The sequence below is a fragment of the Anarhichas minor genome, unplaced genomic scaffold (genome assembly GCF_050575085.1).
Source record: "Anarhichas minor isolate MPS153535 unplaced genomic scaffold, ASM5057508v1 ptg000073l, whole genome shotgun sequence".
Lineage (NCBI taxonomy): Eukaryota > Metazoa > Chordata > Actinopteri > Perciformes > Anarhichadidae > Anarhichas > Anarhichas minor.
Genome location: NW_027466519.1, coordinates 8,793,940 through 8,821,420, shown reverse-complemented (window position 1 = coordinate 8,821,420; position 27,481 = coordinate 8,793,940). Strand labels below are relative to the sequence as shown.

The window sequence follows — 27,481 nt, the reverse complement described above, 5'->3', positions numbered from 1 at the left end:
TTCACACAGATTTCAAAGGTATCATACAATTATCTTCAGTTGTACCTGTGATTTATCGGTTGGCCTGTAATCAAAAGCTAAATATTGCAGCCGTCATAACTTTGCAAACATAAACGTTGCTGAAACTTGTCACATATTTTCAAATTTAGACCACAAGTGCAGGTGCAGTCCTACCGGATGTGGACAGTGAAAGGAAGACATGTCAGTACACTGCTGCTCTGGTCAGAGGGAGGACAGTCACAACATGCAACAAATAACTACCACCAGCATTCTGCAGAGAGCACATAAAGCTATCCTGTTTCATTCAAGCAAACATCACGACATAGTGACACATCGCCAGTCAAAATCTAACTGTTATTTGCAGTGATTGTCAGCTCGGCCTTCGCTTGTTCAGTGGAACAAAATCAACCTCCCATGTGTTCAATCGGGCAGAAGCAAGCAGTCGACACCGTGTTTAAGAGAGTTGGTACGAGTGAGTACAGTGATTGATTTTAATGGCTTCATAAACAACTATATAAAACAGTTCATAAAAACTCATGCACTTTCAGTGTAAAGTCATTTTGAAATATAGAGGAAATTTATGTACAACAGTGTGAACCGTAACAGTGACTTCATTCAGTTGGGTGGTTCACCACAAATATACTTGGCTGCATAGAAACATTGACATTATTGCCTACGTAGAAAAGAAAACTGAAAGGTCAAGAAAAAAAAAGTGGAGCTTAAGATCCAACAGGTGCTTCTAGTGAAAGACAACTGTCTTTTTTCAGACTGATTTCAAAAGTCAGTTCCTTCCAACTTACTGATTTGGACACACTGAGGCAAAAGAGCTAAGCACTACAGGATAAAACTGAGAATCATTAAAGAACTTTCCCTTTACCAAAAGTAATATTCTGAAAGCATTGTCATGAAATAACTATTATACAGGAACTCACTCATAGAACGACAAAAAAGCCTGAGTTGATGGGGAAAAGTCATAATAAATCCAAAAAGCCTGAGGAAAAAGACCACTGATTTACTATTTTACAAAAATGTACAACAGTGTAGCTTGAGGAAAAAAACATGATACACCTTGCTCTCCAAAAAAACTAAAACAATCCAGGTGATTTTATTTTTCTTACAGCTAGGATATGTTATTAAATAATTCACGCCTTGTGGAAAATAGAAAACCTGCTGAGGAAAATGAGAAATGCTGTAAATGAGGTACTTCAGGTGGTGAGCCTGAGCCCGGGCTGGATTCAACCAGACACCTTTACATCAACTTGTAATGCGATTCACGTGACATCGACTTCTCATCGCGTCAACACTTAAATAAGGTAGATAATTACATTAGGCATGATAGAGAGACAGACACACATAGAGAACAGTCATTTACAGGATCCAGTGTCATTGGTTGGTGGGAATATGAGGCAGCACTCAGGGTCAATTCAGTTTCCAGAGTTAAAAAAAAAAAGTTTATAAAAATAACAGAAAACTGCTGCTCGCTGTTGAACACAGCAATGCCGCTTTAAACTCTTTAATACAAAAATATGCTTTGAATTTTTTTTTCATTATTATTTTCTTCTGCCTGGTTTGAGCCGCTCCCTGGCGTTCGTCTCCCGGGTTAGCGAGATGAGCTGCAGCTGAAGCGAGGAGAGGACCGCCGTGCTGAAGTGACTGGAACACAGCGCTTCAGACAGCTTCTGGTCCGAGTCCACAGTCCCTGTAAGGCATCTGCTGTGTTGATGAGTCTATGGCTGCTACTGGCAGACCCGGGCAGCTCCTGTTATGTCTTGCGGCTGCTCCAGATCTGCTCCGGTGTGCTCTTGTGGTCCGACGAGTAGTCGAAAGGCGAGCGGTGTCCCATGGGCGAGCGGGAGTCGTAGGGCGAGCGCTGGTCCCGGGGGGAACGGGGCCCGCTGGCCGAGGCCCGCTGCTCCGCCTGCCAGTCTGAGTGGTAGCGGTAGGAGGAGCGGTGCTCCGAGTGGGAATGGTCCTTCACGTCCAGCCGGTGGTCTCTGCTGGGGCGGAACTCCTCCAGCTTCCTGTGCTTACTGTCATTGTAGTATCTGCACACACACACACACAAAGCATCGGCATGACTCAGCAGCAAAGAGGACACTTGGCAAACAAAAAAACAAGAATTGCACTAGGGCTGGACAATAAGACCTAAATATATATGAAGACAAATTAATTCATACTTTGGTGCCCTTGTTGACTCATTTAATTACCATGTGACCATTAAAGATGCTAGCTGATTGGTTGAGTGAACTTCTGATGAAATGTAATTGTTTTTGTAGCTTGTCGTACTTCAAAGACTTAACCTGCAAATTGTGATATGAATAATTTAAGCGATGTAGGCGATTTATAATGTATGATCAATTTCATTGAGAGAACATTGACTCATGTTTCATGATTAGAGAGAGACAGAGAGACAAAGAGAGAGAGAGACAGACCGACAGACAATCTCGTTTGACCATCACTGTGGTCTCTTTCCTGCTCGCTCGCTCATTGAGCGGGAGGAATTTTGAATGCCATTTACAAACTGCACCCGATAATGTGGCTTCATGATACCTTCAATCAGCAAGTGGGGACAAGACATGGGGACTTTAGACTTCCTCACAAACAGATTGACCTCCTCCACTCTAGTGTTGAACACTGTGATCAGCCCCCTCCTTTTATCTTGTATATTGAATGGTCTTAACAGGCTGGAATTAGGTAGGCTGACATCAGAGGGTAGAAATGCAACAAATTCAAAGTGTATTTTGTCCCTCACCTGTCCTGTCTGTCTCTGTCCCTGCTGTCTGGTCTGTAGTGGTCTCGGTGGTCTTTGCCGTTGCTGAAGGATGAGTACGGTCTTTTCCTGGATTCCCCTGCTGTGGCCTTCCTGTGGGACTCCGAGCTGTGTCTCTCCTTACTGCTGCTGCTCTCGTGGTATCGACCTGAAGGCGGATGCCTGTCGGAGCTGTAGCTGTCCCTGCTGCTATCGTCCTGGTGCGAGTTGTCCTTCAGCCTTTCAATATCTGAGGACCAAAACCACAAATCATCAGTACACAGTGTCAACTTACTCTTTATATCATCCATGTACAGCAGAGGGAAACTGAATGTACCTGCATGCTTAAAGCCGTGGGTGGTTATACTTCTAGTGTTCTGCTCCATTGCCTGAAGAAAGAATCGTCGTCATGATGAATTTCTATACATGTCATTAAAGGATGTCACACTGTAATCCAAAGTAAGAATGACTACAGGGCATTCACATACCTGGGCGTTCTCTTGTCGTTTCTTGATTGCGTGCTTATACAGTTTATGTAGTTTCCTGGCGTCAAACTCAGTGAATTTGGAAACAAATATCCACAGGTTTCTGTGAAAGACAAACACCATCCACTTAACATATGGAACATATGAACCACGGTGCAAGTCTTGTAACCCATTCAAGTCTACAAGACTAGAGGTGCAACAGATCATAATTGATGATTGACTCTTTGTTTGATTATAACACGGATCCGACTCAGTTAGTCATCTAGTGTTTTTGTCTTTATAAAAACAATTCAAACGATAAGGAAATAAATATTGTATTTTTATTGATTAAAACAAATCTTGTCATTACAATTTTAATGATGTATTATAATCTGCCTTGAGGTAGTGTAAACAGATCATAATTCATCTCTAATATCTATATATGTTGTTGTGAAAACATCTTCAAACAACTGGATTTATTCAAGTTTATCACCAACACTACATTTTACATGATTACATGTGAACACATCATGATAAGGTCATAATTTACCTTCACCTAATATTCATTTTCACTGAACAGAGCCTGAACGCATCACAATGCATGAATGTATGAATGGAACCTCGGTCTGCTGGCTGTTAGCGGTGCTGCCCCCTTCCTGTCAATTTAAACCTTCTTACACAGTCTATGATTTAAACACTGATAGTATTACATTGTGAATGGCGATTAGAAAAACATAAATGATGTCCTGAACTCATATTTTACTGACTTTTGGTGGATAAAGATGGTCAGTTAACTGTAATAAATCCGCGGTTCACATGTGTGCTGAACCGGGAGAAGGGATCCGTATGGATCACGGATTGACAATAGTCTGTTACACCACTAACATTGACCCATGTTAAATCTCCATTGACGGTCAGCGTAACTCTGTGTGTGTGTTTACTAACTTTCTCCACTGTTTGATCTGGTCAGGATTGGAATACTCCTTCAGACACTCAGTGATGTGGTCTCCGATCTTGATGAGGCACTGTCTTGTATGTTCGAGCTGCTCGCGCTCCGACAGCCCTTTCTCCGGTCTGTCCAGCTGCTTCAGGGCCGCTTTCACCGGCCGCATCCTCTCTTTACACTGCAATGTTCATGCAACATGTTGAGCATCGCTCATATTTCTATCATGCTGCTATTCCATTCGTCAAAACATACAACACTTACATACATGCAATATGTATTGGTAATGGTTTTAACAGTATTTCCAGTAACAGTCTCGCTGCGTGCCCGCTGAGTCTCGCTGCGTGCCACTGAATCTCACAGAGTCTCACGCTGTATATGCCATAAACTGAACGTTGAACAAAAAAGATTTGGCAATCAGTGAAACATACCACACTGAAGGTCCTCTGGTCCAGTTCCTCAGACTCCTCAGATACTGGCACATTCTCCCCACTTGCTGTAATATGAACTGGCACATCAGAGGCTTTCTTTGTTCGTTCTCGTACCTCAGTCTTTACTTCGATCTGATGAAAAGGATTAAGCATGAATTTCAAACCAATCCATCGTCTTTTGTCCTTAACTTATTTACCCTGGCAGACTTCAGCATAATTATGAATTACTTTAATGAATCTATGGTTCATAGTCGTAGAGGATACGTATCACATATGGAATTATTATTTCACCTTTTCCATGCTCTCCTCCTGTTTATGTACTGCTTCCAGAGGCTTTGTTTCTTTTTTCTCTTTTGGCTCCTTTGTCTCTTTAATGTCCCAACTTTCCTCCTTCTTCTCTTTTTTGATCTCTTTTTCTATGACCTCCCTCTCCCCGGATGAAGAAACCTCCTGTTCAGGCTCCTCATCTTCGTCGTCGTCGTCGTCCTCCTCCTCCTTCACCACCACCACCACCCTGTCTGCTCGGCTCCGTCTGCCCGGCGCCTTCACTGGTGCCACCTCCTGAAAGGGTCGAAGCGCGTTACATATCAACTCCAAAGTGAAAACAGGAATAATTCATTAGTTAGCAGTGTGAGTGGTATAAAAATTGACCTTTTCCTCCTCAATTTCCTCCTCATCATCCGACCTCTTGTCCGATGGGGGATCTGAGGACGTGCTCTTCATCACTTCGTCTGTCTTAGCAGGCTTTAGATTCTTGCTCTTTTTACTTCTTGGTTTCCTCTTCCGTGAATTAGCCTACATACATACAAAGAGGCATGGTAGATTCTGGTAGACATACATTTTAATCTATCCATATTCAATTTGAAAAGGGAAAAAAGCATCCTAGATTGTGATGCAGAGGATATTTCACATGTACTGTGAGACTTACTGTCCCTGCTTGTTTCTGTGCTTCTCTTTTGGCCAGGTCCTTGCTTAGCAACTTGATGAGGTAGTCTGCTCTGGTCTGGAGCTGTTTGGCCTGTGGCTTCTTGTCAGGGTCGTCTGGTAGGAGCTGATCAACAATGGAAACATTTAAAAAAATGTATTCAGAAACAACTGAACACAAATACATCACACTCATACATAATTTGTACTTGCTTCTGTACCGACATTTGAAAGGAAAAAAAAATACAAAATAATAAACAAATATTTGGCTGGCCTGCTCAAATAAACAGGTGAATATGGGGAAACACTTAGGACTCGAAACTAAAAAAATAAATAAAACTGAAGAAGTTGAGGCCTTACAAAGAAAGTCATCCACAGTATATATACAATTTAAAACAAGACAATATACATGCCCCTCTAAGATCACATAGGGAGATTAGATATGTTTTATGCCTGAACTCACCTTGTGTGTGAGATTGAGGTCCGGATCCATCTTGATCATCTCCCAGCTGCCATAACCGTACTCATAGATTCCTATGAGGAGGCTGGAGTCGTCCTCCTTCCCCCACTCAATGTCAAAGTGTGCTGCCTTTGAGTGGCATGGAATCATATACCTATAAAACACATAGAATTAAGATTTAGATATTCAAATATATTTGGTCATTTTTAGTAACATGGTCGCTTGATATACGACAGCCTATGCATCATTAAATTATTGGATATTACACCGACCAATAAAAATAAACTGTGGTGCCCAATTCCGTCTAACAGAAATCATTTAGTTTATTGGGAACCTTACTTCTTTCTCTCCTCGGGGTCAGCAGGAATGGCCTTGTGGAGTGGAGTCAACTCTTCCTCGTGGGAGATAACAAGCTTGGCATTCACCTGGACTCCAGAGATCCTGAATGTAGGGCCCTTCACCTTCCCTCTTCTGCCTCCTGGTGGTCAAACAACAGAGCTCTTAAAGGTTCATACTTTATGAGCCATTTAATCATGCGAAAGACAACCAGTCTAAGAAATGATTCACTGTACCATGCGTATTGAAACCATGGCCTATAGCCCTATCGATGTGTGTGCAAACCACAGTTTATATGCTGTTTGGAAAATTGCATCCCTGGCCTGTGACCAGCAGATGATAAAATGGATTCCTATTCACCTAAAGCATTGAAAACTATATTAGGGTAGGAACTGTGTCTTTCCAAGCTGTATTTAATCAAGTCATATATCTTAAAAAAAAGCTCCTTCCGTTTTTTATCATTGTCAATTGAAGACTTTGGGGTTTGGACTGTTGATTGAGCAAATTTGAAGAGTTCACCTTGGGCTAGGAGAAAATACAACATTTCCCACAATTATCCGATACTTGATGGACTAAACTGATTCCGGCCTTGGGAACTTTGTTGCATGTCTTTCCTCCCGCTCTACATCCCCCATTTCTTCAATGTCCTCAAAAATAAATCAAATTCTTATAGTGAACAAAAAGGAGGGATGGCCAGTAGAAAGAATGCAAGTGTAAGGCACTTGCACATGACTTCACTTTTCAGAAACTGAGTAATGACAGGCTTTAACTTTTACGTATGTTAAAAATAAACAAACAACCTTCCTATCATGGGCCTATGTTACCTGAAGTCTTCTCTGGTCCACATGGGTTTTCTCGTAGTGTTCTCACACAGCCATTGTGAACGGTCTCTGCTAAGCGTTTCAGATCATGTTCAGACTTATCCACAAGTTCCGCATCACGAGCAATAGCATCCAACCTGAGTGACCAAGACACTTGTTGAGCAGACTGTTGGCATGTTATTTTTTAATTGTTAAAAACAATATGAGAAAATAGGACGCAGCTTACCTCTCCAGTGGTCCTCCAAATTTTTTGTAACTCTTGACAAACCTGTAAGAATTCACAGAGATGTAAACAGGGAAATGTGAGGAGAAGTAGATTAAAAGCCACCCTGAGAACTCTGGAGTGTATATAATCACCTCCGAATCTCAGCGTCGCTGAAGCCCTTGATATTTTCTCGTGGAATGGTCCGAGGCCGCCCTCGTTTCTTTGGCCTTTTTCGGTCTGACGGGGAGTCGCTGTCAGACCCAGAGTACCTCCTGTTCCTGCTCTGCCGTCCCGAACCGGCGTTAAAGCTTGTCTGTTAACACAAACCAAGAAAATTGCCTGGAAGTTCATTAAGAACCCAAAACGCAAAATACCACCGAGTAGCACACAAATTATCATAAGTTGTTATTATATTAAGCAGGACTGCTTGTGTACCTGTTTGGCACAATTCCTCATGCGAGGCAGCAAGTAGATTTCCTCTAGCTCCTTCTGTCTCTCCTCCTCCTCCATCCTCCTCCTCTGTTCCTCTGGAATGATGTCGTCCCAACTCCGATGACTACGCTCAGAGTCAATGTCTATTTCCTCTTCGTCCATCATGGAGAAGTTGGCCACCTGCACAGGTCAAGTCACAACTGTAAATGTTAAATTGCTAAAGAACAGAACATCACAACTTAATGTGTATACATTTATTTTAATACCTTGAACTGAGACAGCAGTTCTTCTCCCACTGTGGAGGGTCCAGGATCATTTTCCCTGGTTTCAGCTCTTTTGAGGATCTCGTCGATGTCCATTTCCTACAGAGCAGAAAAGGCCATGCCACTCAAATATATTTCAGAGAAAAGTTGTGATTATACACAAACATTATTCAGTATATAACTACATACCTGAGGCTCCTGCTCCTCACCCTCTGGCTCTTTGAAAAGCTCCTCAGCACCAAACTTCAGGATGGAAGACAGCTCCTCCTTGTTGAATGGTGCTGAACTGTATGTCATAAAAGACACGTCAGAAAACAGCAAAGTGTAGCAGTAACTTTTGAGGGGAGTACAAACACTACGGATGAAATCACTTGATTTTTTTTGGGTGGATAAAAAAAGGCTGCACTCTTCAATGACATGACTTGTAAATAAAAAGTTTGTCAACAAGCACCAGAAGTTTGAGTTCAAGAGGGATGTGGGCAAAAGAAGGAAAGGCAGTCAGGCAGCAGAAGGAGGTATGCATTGCTTGCCTGGAGGGAGCAGCACCGGTATGGAGGACAGTTTTCCCTGTAGTGTCCATCCTCTGGATGACAAGGTGATCCAGCACCATTTTCTTCTTCGCCCTCTCAATGATTTCCTCCTCCACTGAGCTCTTCGTCACCAGACGGTATATATTCACCTGCCAGTCCACAAGCAAAGGTGGAATATGAATACAAACACATTGTAGCAGAGAATTTGGTTAAGGTAGATCATTTATATCTACCTCTATGTACAGGTGCTGGTCATATAATTAGAATATCATCAAAAAGTTGATTTATTTCACTAATTCCATTCAAAAAGTGAAACTTGTCTATTATATTCATTCATTACACACAGACTGATATATTTCAAATGTTTATTTCTTTTAATTTTGATGATTATAACTGACAACTAAGGAAAATCCCAAATTCAGTATCTCAGAAAATTAGAATATTGTGAAAAGGTTCAATATTGAAGAGACCTGGTGCCACACTCTAATCAGCTAATTAACTCAAAACACCTGCAAAGGCCTTTAAATGGTCTCTCAGTCTAGTTCTGTAGGCTACACAATCATGGGGAAGACTGCTGACTTGACAGTTGTCCAAAAGACGACCATTGACACCTTGCACAAGGAGGGCAAGACACAAAAGGTCATTGCAAAAGAGGCTGGCTGTTCACAGAGCTCTGTGTCCAAGCACATTAATAGAGAGGCGAAGGGAAGGAAAAGATGTGGTAGAAAAAAGTGTACAAGCAATCGGGATAACCGCACCCTGGAGAGGATTGTGAAACAAAACCGATTCAAAAATGTGGGGGAGATTCAGAAAGAGTGGACTGCAGCTGGAGTCAGTGCTTCAAGAACCACTACGCACAGACGTATGCAAGACATGGGTTTCAGCTGTCGCATTCCTTGTGTCAAGCCACTCTTGAACAACAGACAGCGTCAGAAGCGTCTCACCTGGGCTAAAGACAAAAAGGACTGGACTGCTGCTGAGTGGTCCAAAGTTATGTAAGTTATGTAAATTTTGCATTTCCTTTGGAAATCAGGGTCCCAGAGTCTGGAGGAAGAGAGGAGAGACACACAATCCACGTTGCTTGAGGTCCAGTGTAAAGTTTCCACAGTCAGTGATGGTTTGGGGTGCCATGTCATCTGCTGGTGTTGGTCCACTGTGTTTTCTGAGGTCCACGGTCAACGCAGCCGTATACCAGGAAGTTTTAGAGCACTTCATGCTTCCTGCTGCTGACCAACTTTATGGAGATGCAGATTTCATTTTCCAACAGGACTTGGCACCTGCACACAGTGCCAAAGCAACCAGTACCTGGTTTAAGGACCATGGTATCCCTGTTCTTAATTGGCGATAGACGATCTATGGGGTATTGTGAAGAGGATGATGCGAAATGCCAGACCCAACAATGCAGAAGAGCTGAAGGCCACTATCAGAGCAACCTGGGCTCTCATAACACCTGAGCAGTGCCACAGACTGATCGACTCCATGCCACGCCGCATTGCTGCAGTAATTCAGGCAAAAGGAGCCCCAACTAAGTATTGAGTGCTGTACATGCTCATACTTTTCATGTTCATACTTTTCAGTTTGCCAAGATTTCTAAAAATCCTTTCTTTGTATTGGTCTTAAGTAATATTCTAATTTTCTGAGATACTGAATTTGGGATTTTCCTTAGTTGTCAGTTATAATCATCAAAATTAAAAGAAATAAACATTTGAAATATATCAGTCTGTGTGTAATGAATGAATATAATAGACAAGTTTCACTTTTTGAATGGAATTAGTGAAATAAATCAACTTTTTGATGATATTCTAATTATATGACCAGCACCTGTATATACCAGGGATTATCCGAGTAGGGCCAGACAGGCCAATCGCAGTGGTGGAATGTAATGTATACTTACAATATTTACTGAAACACTGTACTTAAAGCTACAATGAGGAACTTTCATTTAGTGTTGATTTTGGCAGTCCTTGTGGACAAAAGCGGTAGTGTTTCTGAGCACCAGAGTCCCTTTCGAAAACCTCTCAATTTACTGCCGCAGGGTCCGATTAGCGTGGGTCTCCCTTAGCGTGGCGTCGGCTCCCAGCAGGAGAACTTAATATGACAGTGTTTTATAAACTAGACATGTGCATGTCGCAATCCGTTTTCCACATATTGATATGTATTTCAATTTTTTTTAACAGAGCTCTGCACATGATTTGTGTATTTTTCAGCATTTTCAGAGGTTGCTATTCTTGCTGCTTTTAATGTATCCATCATTTCTTAGCACTAGAGTCTGAGCTGAAGGACTTTCTGGTTAACCTGTATGATTTTGTCGTGCCGAATCTGACCCGGTGGCACTGATAAAAAAAATTAAAATGACCATATAGGAATAGCCAATCTTTTCTCTGATGGTCTTCGTTTACTTATGTAGGCATCAGGATTACATTGAGACTTTCATAACAGTTTGAAGTTCCTCACAGTAACTAAGTACCACAAAGTTTGGGTACTTGTTTTAATTGCTACTTTATACTCCACTACATTTCATTGGAAATACTGTACATTCACTCATAAAGCTGATGCATTATTATAGATGAAAATGCCCATCAAGTAGGTATAATATGTCTAATAATGTATAACTCTCAAATTGGCCATTCTGCATAACGAGTACTTTTTATGCTAGTACATTTTGTTTCAAATACTTCTGTACTTCAAACGTTAAACGTAAAGCCTTCTGATGCCAATGTGTGCTTTTGGACTTATTTTTTGGACAAATAAATGGAATTGAACCGACTTAAAGGCTTTCTAACAGAGTATTATTTAATTGTGGCATTGCTATTTTTGCTTAAGTAAACACTGTAAAACGGCCAACACCTCTCAGCTGAGTGGAGCTGCAGTTTTGCTAATGCCTACATAACATTTCCTTTTGCTGCTTCACACTTTCAGTGTTCCTGTGGTCTAAGGCTTTGATTGTGAGGTAGCTACAGCTTCTGCTAGCCACAGTGAACATGGTGTTACTAACTACCAACTCCATGGTCCGTAAATGTAGTGAGGTTTATGGCTGCTGTTACTTACCTGTCTTTTCTGTCCGATCCTGTGGGCCCTGGCCTGGGCCTGGAGATCATTCTGGGGGTTCCAGTCCGAGTCAAAGATGACTACTGTGTCAGCTGATGCCAGATTGATACCCAGACCACCAGCACGTGTTGATAACAAGAAGCAAAAATCCTGGGCAAACAATTGGAGGTTCATCATACATGATACAGTCCTGGTGTATTCAAATAAAGCACATTTACTGCATACAGTGCATAGAACTTACCTCTGAGCCCTCAGCATTAAAATGATCCAACGCCTGCTTCCTCATCTCACCTTTGATGGAGCCATCTAATCGCTACACAAATTTAAAACATAACGTTCAGAAATTTACAACAGAAATATGTAGATGGCATTTCATATTTCTGCCGCGCTGGTCTGCTTTTCTGGAGCATATCTGCGTATGCGTGTACAGCATGTCAGATTGTTATGTGAGCAAAGTGAGTAACTACCTGAAAGAGGAACTGTCGGCTCTTCAGGTAATCAGCCAGGATATCCAGCATCCGTACCATCTGGGAGAAGATGAGAACTCTGTGGCCTCGCTCCTTCAAACGCACCAGCAGTTTGTCCAACAGAACCAGCTTCCCACTGCTGCGGATCAGTTGCTGTCGGAGGAGAAGAGTGGCAAACAATTACTGGTCCATCCTCTCCAATTAACATTAGGAAATCAATATACACTCAACTGTGTTCATTTGGTATGAAAGCTGTGAGAGCAACAATACATCTGGGTATAAGTATACAGTTTGAGCAGAAACAGAGCAATCCAAGCGCAAGCAGGGGCTATTTGAGTGTGAGGACGGGGATTTGAGGGAAATCATTACAAAATCTGAACGTGACACGTCTGATCAAAGAGCTGATTGGCTCTTAGTTTTGACCTTACACACCACCTTTTGTAGAAAATCGAAATGTTCTGTGTAATTGTGATATTTAATGATTGATTATAGGATATTATCCTCATGTTGTGCAATGAAGGATTTAATCTGTTAAACAGCTTATGTGGTTGATAGCAAAGAGGGTTATTTCTGTAGCACTTATCAAAACAAGCAATTAAAAAGTGCTTTACAAAGTAGACATAAAAATTCAGGATAGAATACAATGCCTAATACACACACATTCTCCATTTATATATATATTCACAAACAAATTTAAATAAATCCCAACATGGTCTGCAAACTAGTTAGCCTACAGATGGCTCTTACAGGATGTTAATATTTCTGTAACGTCCTGTTTATTCTTTGAAGACTGCTGGAAAGTGCCAGACTTGACGACAGCTTTTTGTCCCGCCCCCTGCTGCTGCCGCCGGCTCTCATCCACTTTCCAGGTTCATCTCCAACAAGCCTATTATCTGGTTTTGTCAAAAACCACGGCTTAAGTGTTTACATGTGAAAACACTATTCAGATTTGATTTAGATAACCCTAATTCCTTACAAATATTTACTGCGGCAGAACTAACAGAAACCCTGATGTTACAACAAAATAAAGTAAATTAAACAGACCTGTAAGGCTTCAGCTCTGCTAAAGAACTCAATGTCATCTGGGGGCTTAATCAGGTAACAGTGGTTACAACACTTCTTCAGCTCCATCATGATGTTCAGGAAGCCTGACGTGCTGCCTTTGCCTTTGCTCAGAGCCTTATAGTTCCTGGTCAGGATCCATCTGATCACAAACACATAAACATACATCACTATAGTATAAATTATAGTTGATTGATCCGCAGCCAATCAAAGCCTAACCCTAATACTTCACATATACACACGTTAGTTTTACCGACAGAAAATATGTCGTCGGTGTAGAAGTTCTTCAGCGTGAGTGATGAAGACATGAAGCTTGCAATTTCTAGCAATTGCAAGTTCAGAATAAGCCGTGGAGGAACAACTAACATCATTAGAGAGTTATTATATTGTTATTCATCGCCATGCGATATATATGCATACATATATATATATATACATACAGTGGGGAAAAAAAGTATTTAGTCAGCCACCAATTGTGCAAGTTCTCCCACTTAAAAAGATGAGAGGCCTGTAATTTTCATCATAGGTATACCTCAACTATGAGAGACAAAATGAGAAAAAAAAAAAATCCAGAAAATCACTGTCTGATTTTTTAATAATTTATTTGCAAATTATGGTGGAAAATAAGTATTTGGTCAATAACAAAAGTTCATCTCAATACTTTGTTATATACCCTTTGTTGGCAATGACAGAGGTCAAACGTTTTCTGTAAGTCTTCACAAGCTTTTCACACACTGTTGCTGGTATTTTGGCCCATTCCTCCATGCAGATCTCCTCTAGAGCAGTGATGTTTTGGGGCTGTCGCTGGGCAACACGGACTTTCAACTCCCTCCACAGATTTTCTATGGGGTTGAGATCTGGAGACTGGCTAGGCCACTCCAGGACCTTGAAATGCTTCTTACGAAGCCACTCCTTCGTTGCCCGGGCGGTGTGTTTGGGATCATTGTCATGCTGAAAGATCCAGCCACGTTTCATCTTCAATGCCCTTGCTGATGGAAGGAGGTTTCCACTCAAAATCTCACGATACATGGCCCCATTCATTCTTTCCTTTACACGGATCAGTCGTCCTGGTCCCCTTGCAGAAAAACAGCCCCAAAGCATGATGTTTCCACCCCCATGCTTCACAGTAGGTATGGTGTTCTTTGGATGCAACTCGGCATTCTTTCTCCTCCAAACACGACGAGTTGAGTTTTTACCAAAAAGTTCTATTTTGGTTTCATCTGACCATATGACATTCTCCCAATCCTCTTCTGGATCATCCAAATGCTCTCTAGCAAACTTCAGACGGGCCTGGACATGTACTGGCTTAAGCAGGTGGACACATCTGGCACTGCAGGATTTGAGTCCCTGGCGGCGTAGTGTGTTACTGATGGTAGCCTTTGTTACTTTGGTCCCAGCTCTCTGCAGGTCATTCACTAGGTCCCCCCCGTGTGGTTCTGGGATTTTTGTTCACCGTTCTTGTGATCATTTTGACCCCACGGGGTGAGATCTTGCGTGGAGCCCCAGATCGAGGGAGACTATCAGTGGTCTTGTATGTCTTCCATTTTCTAATAATTGCTCCCACAGTTGATTTCTTCACACCAAGCTGCTTACATATTGCAGATTCAGTCTTCCCAGCCTGGTGCAGGTCTACAATTTTGTTTCTGATGTCCTTTGACAGCTCTTTGGTCTTGGCCATAGTGGAGTTTGGAGTGTGACTGTTTGAGGTTGTGGACAGGTGTCTTTTATACTGATAACGAGTTCAAACAGGTGCCATTAATACAGGTAACGAGTGGAGGACAGAGGAGCCTCTTAAAGAAGAAGTTACAGGTCTGTGAGAGCCAGAAATCTTGCTTGTTTGTAGGTGACCAAATACTTATTTTACCGAGGAATTTACCAATTAATTCATTAAAATCCTACAATGTGATTTCCTGGATTCTTTCCCCCCATTCTGTCTCTCATAGTTGAAGTGTACCTATGATGAAAATTACAGGCATCTCTCATCTTTTTAAGTGGGAGAACTTGCACAATTGGTGGCTGACTAAATACTTTTTTCCCCACTGTACATATACATAAATACATACATATACATACGCATACATATACACACATGCATACATACGCATACATATACACACATGCATACATACGCATACATATACACACATGCATACATACGCATACATATACACACATGCATACATACGCATACATATACATACATATACATATACACACGCATACATATACACACATGCATACATACATATACACACATGCATACTTACGCATACATATACATATGCATACATATATATATATATATATATGCATACATATACATATGCATACATATGCATACATATGCATATATATATATGCATACATATACATATATATATGCATACATATACATATATATATGCATACATATACATATATATATGCATACATATACATATATATATGCATATATATATGCATACATATATATGCATATATATATATATGCATGCATACATATATATGCATATATATATATATGCATGCATATATATATATATGCATGCATACATATATATGCATACATATACATATATGCATATATATATGTATGCATGCATACATATATACATATATATATATACATATATATATGTATGCATGCATACATATATACATATATATATATACATATATATATGTATGCATGCATACATATATACATATATATATATACATATATATATATATATATATATATATATATATATACATATATATATATATATATACATATATATATATATATATATATATATACATATACATATATATACATATACATATACATATACATATACATATATATATATATATATATATATATCAACCAAGATTTATTGTTTTATGCAAATAACCATTGTAGATGAATCACAAAGTACAATCGGAATCGGCCAAGAAAACTGCAAATGGTGCATCTCTATCTCGCAGCAAAATTAGATTAACTAGAAATCATAACCCATAATGACAAACTCTTCTGTGTATCACTCAAGCAAGAGCTGAACACAGATCAACTGAACTGAAGCAGATGTCATATCTAAATGTTTTTGTATTAACAGGGACGTGTCCAGCTCTTACTTGTAATACTGTTTCTGGATAGCGCTCATCTCCACTCTGAGGATCTGCTCCACTTTGGCAGGAAGAGATTTCTCCACATCCTTCTTGACTCGGCGCAGTAAAAAAGGTTCGAGCTCTTTGTGCAAACTGGTGTAGCCCGAGTCCCTGCCTTTACCATGCGCCTCCTCGAACAGCTCCCAAGAGTGAAACCTTGAGAAACAAGACATACAACACACATCAGTGGTGGTGTGGCAATACAGTCATCTCATGGTACAAGATACAGAATTAAATTCTTCATTGAGTCCTCCTTAAAACAAAATGCGCCAAACTGATTAAGTGTCTCATTGGCTTGTTTGTTTCATAAAGTGTTTCATGATGTATTGCTATATACCACCTATACTGTACATCAGGACCGTTTCAGCCCCAACTGACGTTGACTCAACTGACAACACTTCATTCATCGGACTTGACACAGCTCCCTTTGTTCTATATCGCCCACAAAGGGCGATATAGAACTTTAAAAAAAAATATGCAGCAGTACTCCCCAAGACCTGTAAACACACCCATGGTGTATTAAATCAATGGAGTTCTTCTAAAACAAGCTGGAAAGAATTCCACAGACGTCTTCTAGTGCACATCACTGTTTGCTGTAGTGAGTGTGCTCTTTTGCAGCTGACAGTGGTATCAAGGAGTACTGCGACAAGGACTGACTGATAATCGGCTTCGATGTTCAGCATTTTCACCTTTTCTTTTAAATCTGATTGCCGATCAAATAAATGAATTATAAAATGCATTACTTTGGCTCTGAAGCAGTCACCACTCTGGTCTCACTCAAAACCCCGCCCACGGCATTATCTGAATGGCTACACGTCACGAGTAACAGCCTATCAACATCGCTGAAGGCTTCTGTGCTCCTCACAGTCAAAGCTGCTCTGTTGAGCGAGCGAAGCTGCGTTATGAATGTAAGCAGCAGATATTGCTGAAGTTGTTTCCACGGGTAACATCTTGCAAAAGAAAAAAATTGCACAAAAATAAATTTGTAGTTACCAGATGTTCGGTTCTATGAGTAGGGGAAGAGTGAGTGAGACCATGACCAAATGAGACATTCCATACAGGAGACGTAGGCTAAATTACACAGACCTGCAGATGCGCATTCATTCCACATTGGACCCGTTCATGTGAGTCAGCAGTCACTCTGTTTGTTACTGTTTGTAGAGAGTCCAGACTGCAGTGTAATTCATAAAGTGTCATATACTGGATTCATGATCAAATCAAGTGTTTGTGTCACATCTACACTTCAATTCTCTCTCTTTATAGTCACTCCACCAGGATAAAAAAAGAAAGAAAAAAAAGGCAGCCTGCAAAATTGAGCCGTGATCAAATGACTTAGTAGACGTTTCTCTGTAGCCATTGAAAGGATCCAGCAAGAGAACACAATGTTTGTGTGGCGTTTGACGCAGCATCGCTATAACAATCAGCGCACAATCCGCCTACATGGTGCTATCTGCAGTGGAAAACGAAATTGAGAAAAGTACCTGATTCTAAAACTGGGTTGATTTTAAGTTAGTATCTCAGCATAACAATTGATATGGCCTACTTCTCGGGCATAATGAAGTGCAGCAGGGACCAGAGCTCTTTCAGGGAGTTCTGCAGTGGCGTTCCTGTGATCAGAAGCCTGTGATTGGACTTGAAGTCCATCATGGTCTTGTAGAGGAGGGAGTCATCATTCTTCAGTCGGTGCGCCTCATCCACACCAATGACGGCCCAGTTAACGTTGCCCAAAAATGACTGGAGAAGCACAAATGTTACAAGTTTTACATATATTAATATCATACTGCACTTTACCATTTCACTTTACCATTTCATGTGTCATAAATAAAGGCAATTAAGTGATAAACAACAGCAAGCACATATTCCATGATTAAGTGAAGCAGCTGCTGACCTTGTCTTTGAGAAGAATCTCATATGTTGTGAGAAGGATGTTAAATTTGAGTCTCTTGCTATGGACGTGGATCCACTCATGTGTCCTGATCTATTAAATGAAAACACAAGGAAACAAGAAAAACATTAACAAACTGACGCTTTTGCTACTAGTATCCATTCATTTTAACCTTCAATTCCTGAGAAGGGGACAAGGAAATTGTATCAATAGAGTTGAAAACCTTGTGTTTGTGTAACAGGTGTTTGAAGCATCGTACCATATTCCTGCTGCTGATGTCTCCCAGATAGACCACAGCATTCATCTGAGGGGACCAGAGCTGGATTTCTCTCTGCCAGGAGGTAAGTGTAGAGAGAGGCACAACCAGCAAGAAGGGTCCATACAGTTGGTGATCATTTAACAGGTAGTTGAGGAAGGAGATTGTCTGGATGGTCTTCCCTAAACCCATCTCATCAGCAAGGATGCAACTGTTGCCTCTATGAATGAAGATAGAGCAGAGAAACACCATAAGCTCAGATTGTGGACCTGCTACTCACTGCCAACAGATGGTGCTTCCAGCATATGACCGCGGGTTGTATTACAGAATGGACATTCAGATGATGCAAATTGAGAATTAAGGATTTCTTAAATCGTACTTGCACCAGGAGTGAGCCATCCAGTTCAAGCTGTCCAACTGGTAGTCTCGGAGCTCCAGTCCATCACCTCCTATATAACTTGGCTGCTTCTTCATGGGCATAAACCTGGGTCTCTGTTTGAGCACCTACAGGAAAGAACAACAGTTGGTGGTAGTCAGTGTTTCAGTCAAAAGTCAAAGTTCAGTTTATTTCAGACTGGAAACGGACCCAGAAGATGTCACACCAAGCTAAACTAAATTCAAATCGCTCACTCAAGATGTAATACATTACCAACATAGTGCCAAAGGAGACTTGGCAGTGCATTACCTTGCAGTCTCTGGATGGAATGCTCTTGGACTGGTTTCTGCTCATGTAGTCGTCAATGCATTTCTGGAACTTTCTGCCGATCAGAGCGCCGTCTTCCCAGCTACACTCGGAGTATGATAAACCCTGCCACTTGCATAGGTAGTCTGGGTAACCAGCCGCTGACTTCTGGTTTGAATGTCCTGCTCAAAAGGAATTCAGGGACTTATTTAGTTGCACAAATCCAATGGCATTAAATGTATTCAGAGAAAAATGCTTCAAAGTGAGGTAGAATGTGCACCTATGATTCGTTCTACAAGCTGGTACTGAGAGTGAAGGTCATCCATCAATTCTTCCTGACAATTGAAATACTCTATATCCTCTGGTGAAGCCGCCTTTAACCTGGGGAGAGGACAAAATGCATTAGAAAACAATTTTTTCAGAGGGTGCTAAATAAAAATCATTTTCATCAGCAAAAATTTACTCGCTTGTTACCAGAAGATGACGGTTTGAATCCCACAAAGAGACTAGGAAAATGTAGATGCCGACAGCGCTGCACCAAAAAAATTTCTATATCAACAATATCCCATTTAAATAAATGAGGCGTCCGTTTTTTGAATTGCTCAGGAGACAAACGTGATTAAAATGTTAACCAATGGAGATGGCCAAAACTGTCATCAGTCATCTGGAGCAGATGGTTGCATGAGGTCTTGTGGCATTACAGTTATATCAGTAGATTACACTCTCAGTCACACTGAACACAGGTTCAACTGGAAAAAATGTTGTTTTTTTTTATGTACGTATGTATGTTTTGAGACATTGCATTAACAATTGTTTTAGGTTTAAATGAACAAAACCTGTCAAGAACAGCTCGATAGGACAAAGCTAGAGATGGTGACATTTGGTTTGGGCATTAGAATGAAAATGGTTAAGTTTAGGTATGGGTTTAGCAAGGGTATGGTCATTGTATTGACCAGGGGGGACACTGAGACTTAAGATTACTCATAAAGTGTGATGCTCTTGGTTTATTAAATAAACAAGCTCTCACCATCTCTTTTTCTCCTGGTCCTTCTTCTTGAAATTGTCCAGTTTCTTCATGCCTTTGACGTTCTGTAACTTGAGTGTCTCCTCTGTCTCCCAAGTGTTGTGGATATGGGCCCAGTTCTTCCACTTTATCAAATACTGGATCTCACCAGGCTCTTTGATGCTATTGAAGTTGGCATTGGGCTCCCCGTCTGCTTCTACAGCGTATACAGTGGTTACACTTCCTGTTGCTGTTAGGAAAAGAGAACAAGGAATACTGTGAAACATATTTCTATAATCATTCTTACAACTGGATCGAACCCTTTTTTTCTTCTTTTTTTTTTTAACAGAGCAACAGGAAGTTCAAGCTGTTTCATCACACTGGATTTCTAAACTGACTTCTTGGCATCTCCTAACTTCCTCTAAAAAAATGCCCAAATTCCCTCATTCTCCATACAACTCTTAAAATGTGATGACAATCCTGAAATTCCATACCTGGCTAAACACCTGTCAAGAGCTATAGTTAAATCATTAATCTTAGCACAGTGCTCTTTACCTCTTTTCCTTCCTATCCTGCCTTCCATCACTTTCTCCAGTGTTTCAAACTCGTCTTCCTCAGGTTGCGGGACATCTTCACCCAGAACTTCCACCAGGTCGTCTGAATCGGTCTTCAGCTCCTCGTCCTCCTTGTAGCTGATGTTGACTGTGGCCTGCCGCCGTTGCCCTGCAGACGCCCCCTTCTTGTAGTTATCATCGTCGTCCTCAGAGGAAGAATGCTTCTGGGATTTCTTCTTCTGGTTGCTGCTTTTCTTTCCATTCCGATAATTCATTCTGAGACATGACAAGAGATGACAAAAAATACATGGCCAGAGTTAAACTCACACCACTCTTTGTATTCCTTTAAACGGTCCTATGATCAATACCTAAATGGCTGAGGTGAGTGACCACTACAATGAGAAATAGTTAAGAGAATAATGTAAGCCTGTGAGAGCAGGGCCATCCTTCAATCAGAGGATCGGTGGTTCGATCCCCAGCTCCGCTAGTCGCATGTCGATGTGTCCTTGAGAAAGACACTTAACCCCAAAATTGCTCCCGTAGCTGTGCCTACAGTGTATGAATGTGATATGATCTGAATTGTAAGTCGCTTTGGATAAAAGCGTCTGCTAAATGACTGTAATGTAAAGTGTAGCAGGCAGTCGGGTTTTAACTGGATGAGATTTTCACAGTACAATTAACCATTACAGACAATATCACGGTTTCATGGTATTGTTATCATCATTTTTATTTTCAGTTACAATGATTCTTCTTAAAACAGTGTGTAAGATTTAGTGGCATCAAGTGGTGCGTTGCAGATTGCAACCAACTAAATACACCTCCGCTCACCACTTTCTTTCCAAGTGTGTCCGAGAATTAAGGTATCTTTAGGATTTTATTACTACCAGTAGCAACTCTTATTGATACTCATGACCATGTGTATAATTTTTTTAAACAAATAAATTCAGAACAGAATTTGTGTATTTCTATTTTAAACATAACTAAATATTGTTTCTATAGCAGCAATAGTAATGTTCACAACAGCAAAGTCACTATTAATAACTCCCTAGAAACAAATCTAAAATGTCAATAAAATAACTAACATTCCTGAGTGAAGTTTATAAAGAATGTCCTCGTGGCTGCTTTGTCTCAGACAGCAAAGACGTTTACAAAAACAAACTGAGCTAAACAGTTAGACTACACACAGACAGATTCTGTTTTAGCTTGTTTGTTAAAAAGAAAAAGAAAAAGAAAAAAAGAATGCTTTTGGCCGAGCGAGCGTCTGTGCTTGTGTAAACATAGCATCGGTGGATGAGACTGTAGACAAAGCAAATTAAATTAGGTTTCACTTTTGTTTACATGTTCAAGTTTGTTAAACAGATGTATTGATAAAGTATTGACTTTTTACTCACAAATGTTTTATTGCACGAACAGTAAAGAGCAAAGTTCTCATCAACTCGAGTAATCTTTACTTCACCTGGTGTCTTCAGTGTCTCCACCGCAGCCTGTCTGACTTGTGTGTGTGTGTGTGTGTGTGTGTGTGTGTGTGTGTGTGTGTGTGTGTGTGTGTGTGTGTGTGTGTGTGTGTGTGTGTGGGTTGGTTGGAGGAGCTCAGCCCAGACAGAGAGAGCAGAGGAGATGTGTGCTTCAGCGTGATAATCAATTACACCAAAACATTTCAACTTAAAAAAAACTTTAAAAAGCACCACTATCGTCGGGGCATATCAATACTCCGGTCTTTAATAATTTAGCACTGGAGCCCGTTTGATTCGGAAATACGCAAAAATGCTCTCACAAAGAGCTATCGTGTGGTTTGTCCGTTCTGGGCTGCTGTAGAAACATGGCGGTGCAAGAAGGCAGATGAGGACCCGCTCCCTATGTAGATATAAATGGCCTTTTCGAAGCTAATGAAAACACAATTATTCAGGTCCTTATACATAACTGAAAATATAGCTATGAATATAATATTCCAATACTGCCAATAAATCCCCCTAAATATTACACACTGTTCCTTTAAAGGACTGAAAACAGAGCATGTTATATAACTGAAGCATGTTAGTTTACATGTCAGCAGCACTATAGAATGTAAAATAAAACACTAAATAAGCAAATGTACAAAGTACTATAATCACCAATTCTAATACCAGTATAGTGTTACAACCCTACCAGAAAGCCATTAAAGAGCAACTGTCCACTTACTTTGTTGGAGGCTTTCTGCTTTTGATTTTGTGACTAGGCTCATAGTCTGATGCCGTTTCGTCACTGTTGTCCTCCGCTGATGAGTCTGATCCAGAACCACTCCCTGATCCAGAGCCCGATCCAGAGGAGGCTGAATTTCTTCTCCTTTTGGATACACTTGATGAGTCAGATCCATCGCTACTTGACGAGTCCTAAAAGAGATTATCATCAAAGACAGAAAGTTCATGTAAATGTATTGTGCCCCTCCAATTACAGAAATTCCAGCTAAGTAAAGAGATGATACCTCAAAAAGGTCAAGCAGCACAGAGAAAGTGGATTGGGGATCAATTCAAACAAACCTCATCAGATCCACTATTTGAGGAGCTTTGTCTCTTCTGCTGCTGCTGTTGCTGAAGCTGCTGCTTTCTGAGCATAGCAGATCTTTGCACTGCTAGGATACTTGGGTTGGACTTCCAGAACTGCAATCAATGAGTTTAGTGGAAAGTTACCAAAAATGTGTGAACAGGTTAACAAGCTTTCACTTGACAAGAGTCAAGCACTGTGTCAAACACCCAAAAAGGAACTGTGTGCCACTGATGATGCTCTGAAAATGTGTCATGTGACTAGAGCCCCTTTCACACAGGCGGGACTGTTGCGGCGCTATTTCGCCTCACCACTGCTTGGTTCCATGCAAAAAAGCAATGCCGGAAACAGCGGAGCTTCTTTACGACAGTATTGCGGAGTTTAGGTCGAAGGTCAAAACCATCTGAACTCTTGAGTATTGCAACTCTGCATGTTTTCAGCTATTCCCCACATTAGACGTAATGTTGCCATAGAGATGCAAGAAAATGCTATGTCCATTTTAACAAAACGTTCCACACAGAGTTTAACACTTCGATGATGGTTATATAACAGCAACTTCACAGTTAAGATGTAATGATCGACTCATCTCATTTTCTCCACATGTCCAGTTTTAGTAACAAATAGGAGTCCATGTTTTGCTAATTTCTTTACCTCAGCTCCATCAATGTTTGACTTATTTGGCGGTTCCATCTTCTCCTTGGATTTCTCTGTGTCAGAATCTGACCGGCTGCCAGAGTCTGAGCCACTACCTGAGTCACTGCTCCCTGATTGGCTGCTGCTGCTGGAGGAGCTGGAACTGGAGCCTGAGGCGGAGCCTGAAGCTGAGCCCGATCCAGAACCGGATTCATCATCAGAATTACTGTCACATTTAAAGAGAAATAATTAAGAGACATATGTGTGTATTAGTAATTAATATATGAATCATTCACAAAACAAATCAGTTTGTCATACTGGACTGAAATGTTTTAAGACCGGTGTCGATATAACACTTGGTACAAAAAAAAAACTTTTCTAAACCCGTTTGGCATTTATTAAACTTTATTGACATCTATTCTGGCACTGATAAATGGTGCACGCTTGTAGCTTATGTATTTTGACAATGACAGGCGCTCCATCATTAATTTAATGTGTTAATGCAACTGGAGTGCCACCACAGAAGCAGGGATGTCTGTGTCTGTATATGTTTGTGTGTGTGTGTGTGTGTGTGTGTGTGTGTGTGTGTGTGTGTGTGTGTGTGTGTGAAAGTGCATATTTTCAATCATTAAGTTCAGTTAAGTTGCCATCACAACATTCAAAAATAGTTAAATTCTGCCTCATTGCAGTATATATACTGCTGTGTGGTGTAAACAACAGACTTGTTCAAAACAACAATACTGTTAACAACAGTGGCATTCCATTAGACTCAGTCTATAACTTTATAAAAGACACATTTCAATGGAAATAAACTGAAGATGGCAGTGTCCCAAACACAGAAATGGGAGACAAGTGGTATGAAAGTATTCTTATCCAGTCTAATGTGTACAAAAAGGGTCTGATACACAGTTAATATAATCAATATATTATCAGCTGTGTCATCTGAGACTGGACTTCTCTAAAAAACAAAAGATTGTATCACCATCATCAAACTACTCTGATGTCCTTTTGTGAAATCTGATCAGTTCATTTACCTTGATTCTCCACTGCTGTTGCTTACACTTTCATCCTCACTGCGACCAGCCATGTTGAAGTCCAATATATAGACTCCCCCTGACAACCTGTAGTATTATCGTCCACGTGGTTAACCTGTATGACAAGATACACATTAAAGACGTTAGATATACTGTCTGGGAAAGGCCATGACTTCATCAAAGCTGACTAATTTCAGTAACATTATGCTTTCCCCGCAGTATGTAGGAAGAGAATCTGAGAATCCGTCAGGGTGCTTGTTGATAACACACTGCAGGAGCTAATCATCTACGCTTACACAGTCAAATGCATTTACGGCTCAGTATACCATCTCTGACCAACTATTGCCCCTTCCTAGTAGAGCTGTCAATACACTTAACCACAAGATATTTTGTGAAACTATTTGTGAGAAGTAGTTTAGGGTGTCCGTTTTAGCGCTGAGAGACGGTAACTATCTCCGTAGCTCACAAAAACACGTATTTTTATTTTGACTTATGAATAAAGTTAAAACCAGAGGCTGTGCGAACGGCTGCAGTTCCATGTAACGTTAGCTAACTGTTAATTTAACGTTAGCTGTATTGGTTTTCCTCACCGCAGAGGCCTATCAGGCCTGCGCAGCAGCAACGTGTTTTCACATCCACACGAAGCTCCATGGGCACTCTAAACACTAAATAACGACATTAACCTGAGACAAGCCCAAAAATATCGCATACTAAACGGACTTATGACAACCTTTGTGTCATCAAGTCTTAGTGTGGCTACAATTTAGCGTGTAGCTAACTAGCTAATACCGGCTAATGACGCCAATATTAGCTATTGGCGGGGTACGTTGGCAGTAATGTATGCAGCCACTGCCAACGCGCCAGACACTATTTTATCTCTGAATTCCAAAGGAAAGCAATATATCGCAACAAATAGCGACATTATCGTATTGCTACCATCGGTTTGATTAATAACGGCCACTTTATTGCTACATGATAATGAATAACGTTAACTAATTACTGTTTGCTAACGTTAGCTCGTATGTGTTGTGCTAACGTTAGTATGATGATTTTCTGCGTTACACAATAATAACACTTGTAAAACACTAAAGCAACAGTTGGCGTTATAATTCCATAACATGTGCCGCAACCATGCGGGTCGAACGTTAAATGGCGTGCACTCTCTTTTATTTAACGCGGGTTCGATAAACATTAAGTGAGAGGGATGGTAGTCCAGAGTTTACTAAGGTTGCCAAGGAAAGTAGCGTTAGCTAACGTTATGAAGCACGAGGCTAGCACGGAAGCTAACAAAATGACAAAACTTTGCGCTAGTTCATCTTAGAAGGGACCCGCTGGAATGCTCACTTTCCGGTTATAGTCGATACCCGGTGTTTAACAGTAGAATATATTTAACTATGCAAATGTCTGTGCAAGTAGTAGACTACATTTGAGTACTGAACTTATTTAGTATTCATTATTAAACCCACAAAACCAAATTAGCTAACCTAACTTCACCCTCTTCCATCTTGTTTTCATTCGCCGCTCACTTCTCGCGGCTTTTACCACATCAACATGCAACGTTAGCTTACTTTCTCACTGAACTAGGGGATAAGTAACTCCACGCGGTATGTTGCCAGATGTTATTTACGGTTACCTGGCAAACTCCAATGGAATTGTTGTTTAAATCCACCTTTCCGCTTCAGAGATCCTTTATTCTCTTATTTAACAGGCGAGCTAGCAGCTGCGATAGCTAACGCTACCTTACGCTAGCTAGCTATCTCCCAGTCAGGGAGATCAGCCCCGAACGATTCAGTTCGGAAGAACTGGTGCAGTGTTGGTTTTTACTCTCCTTCCAAAATCCGAATAAGTCCCCCTTCCCGATTTAGATGTAAACAAAGTCTAGAGCTCGCTGGTCAACTGCGATTGTAGAAAGCTGGCATTTCAATCCAGGGTCTTCCGAGAACCGGCCTCCGCCATGACGCCGTAGGGTTCACTTCACTAGGAAACCCCGGACAGTGACGTAACGACTGTGCGCCTCACTACAATGCATCAGCAGCGAACATCTGGACAAGAAATACTTCTACAGAACAAATGGAACAACTCACTGATATGTTTACAAAAATGGAAATGGCTGCGAATGGGGGTATTGCATTAGGCAGGTGGGCGGTGAATGGTGTATTTGAGTATTTGAGTGAATTTTAAATATAGATCTGTAGCAAGTGAATCGGAAGAAGAACAAACATAATTGACTGAAGTAAGATCGAAGAAAGCGAGGAAGAATAATTCAGTATGAAGTCACAGTGAGACCAAATATGAATTAAAAAAGCTAAAGCAAGGAAATGAGAGTGAAGAGTGGAAAGTAATCATAATATAAATGTCAAAGGATAGGGCATTTGGTGAATGTACTGGGTGACATAAGCAGGTGGGTGTGCAGCAGATACTATGTTTAAATGTTGCAATTGTTTTGGGGGAGCATGTTGCCGATTGTCAAGGTCGTGAAGAACAAACAAAGCAACGGAAATAACTTTCTTAAAGACTTAATGTGAAAAAAAATGTAATATGCTAAAGGTGAAGATGATCTGTATTAATCTACATCAAACATTGATTCTAAAAGAGATTTTCCTACATTAGGTCTACCGCATGAGCA

The 27,481-nt window shown here is 40.7% G+C and overlaps 1 protein-coding gene and 1 long non-coding RNA gene across 2 annotated transcripts; both read right to left on the bottom strand.

The window, feature by feature from the left end:
- Positions 1-477: 477 nt before the first annotated feature.
- Positions 478-26,829, bottom strand: chd1 (chromodomain helicase DNA binding protein 1). The gene is made up of 36 exons (XM_076079441.1): positions 26,489-26,829; positions 24,856-24,970; positions 23,840-24,047; positions 23,185-23,304; positions 22,847-23,037; positions 20,670-20,944; positions 20,139-20,364; positions 19,392-19,492; positions 19,115-19,293; positions 18,809-18,933; positions 18,433-18,649; positions 18,177-18,266; positions 17,832-18,022; positions 16,256-16,444; positions 13,118-13,277; positions 12,074-12,226; positions 11,848-11,919; positions 11,607-11,756; positions 8,559-8,707; positions 8,218-8,314; positions 8,032-8,127; positions 7,769-7,945; positions 7,486-7,646; positions 7,355-7,396; positions 7,132-7,265; positions 6,311-6,449; positions 5,975-6,125; positions 5,516-5,638; positions 5,239-5,382; positions 4,879-5,148; positions 4,588-4,719; positions 4,159-4,337; positions 3,238-3,337; positions 3,087-3,138; positions 2,753-2,999; positions 478-2,045 (listed from the first exon to the last, which is right to left on the bottom strand). The coding sequence occupies exons 2-36, from the start codon at positions 24,906-24,908 to the stop codon at positions 1,763-1,765; spliced, it is 5,376 nt and encodes a 1,791-aa protein (XP_075935556.1). The 5' UTR covers positions 24,909-24,970; positions 26,489-26,829; the 3' UTR covers positions 478-1,762.
- Positions 21,378-22,839, bottom strand: LOC142935228 (uncharacterized). The gene is made up of 2 exons (XR_012947813.1): positions 22,060-22,839; positions 21,378-21,964 (listed from the first exon to the last, which is right to left on the bottom strand). It is a non-coding gene; the product is annotated as an uncharacterized LOC142935228 (long non-coding RNA).
- Positions 26,830-27,481: the final 652 nt, after the last annotated feature.

Bases quoted from the DNA above. Each gene is read 5' to 3' on its own strand.
- chd1 (XM_076079441.1), bottom strand. From the start codon at position 24,908: ATGGCTGGTCGCAGTGAGGATGAAAGTGTAAGCAACAGCAGTGGAGAA. The intron at 23,038-23,184 runs GTTTGTTTGAAT...AATCTCTTTTAG, and splicing joins CAAATAGTGGATCTGATGAG to GACTCGTCAAGTAGCGATGG. The intron at 6,126-6,310 runs GTAAGGTTCCCA...TGTGTTTTATAG, and splicing joins GACCCCGAGGAGAGAAAGAA to GTATATGATTCCATGCCACT.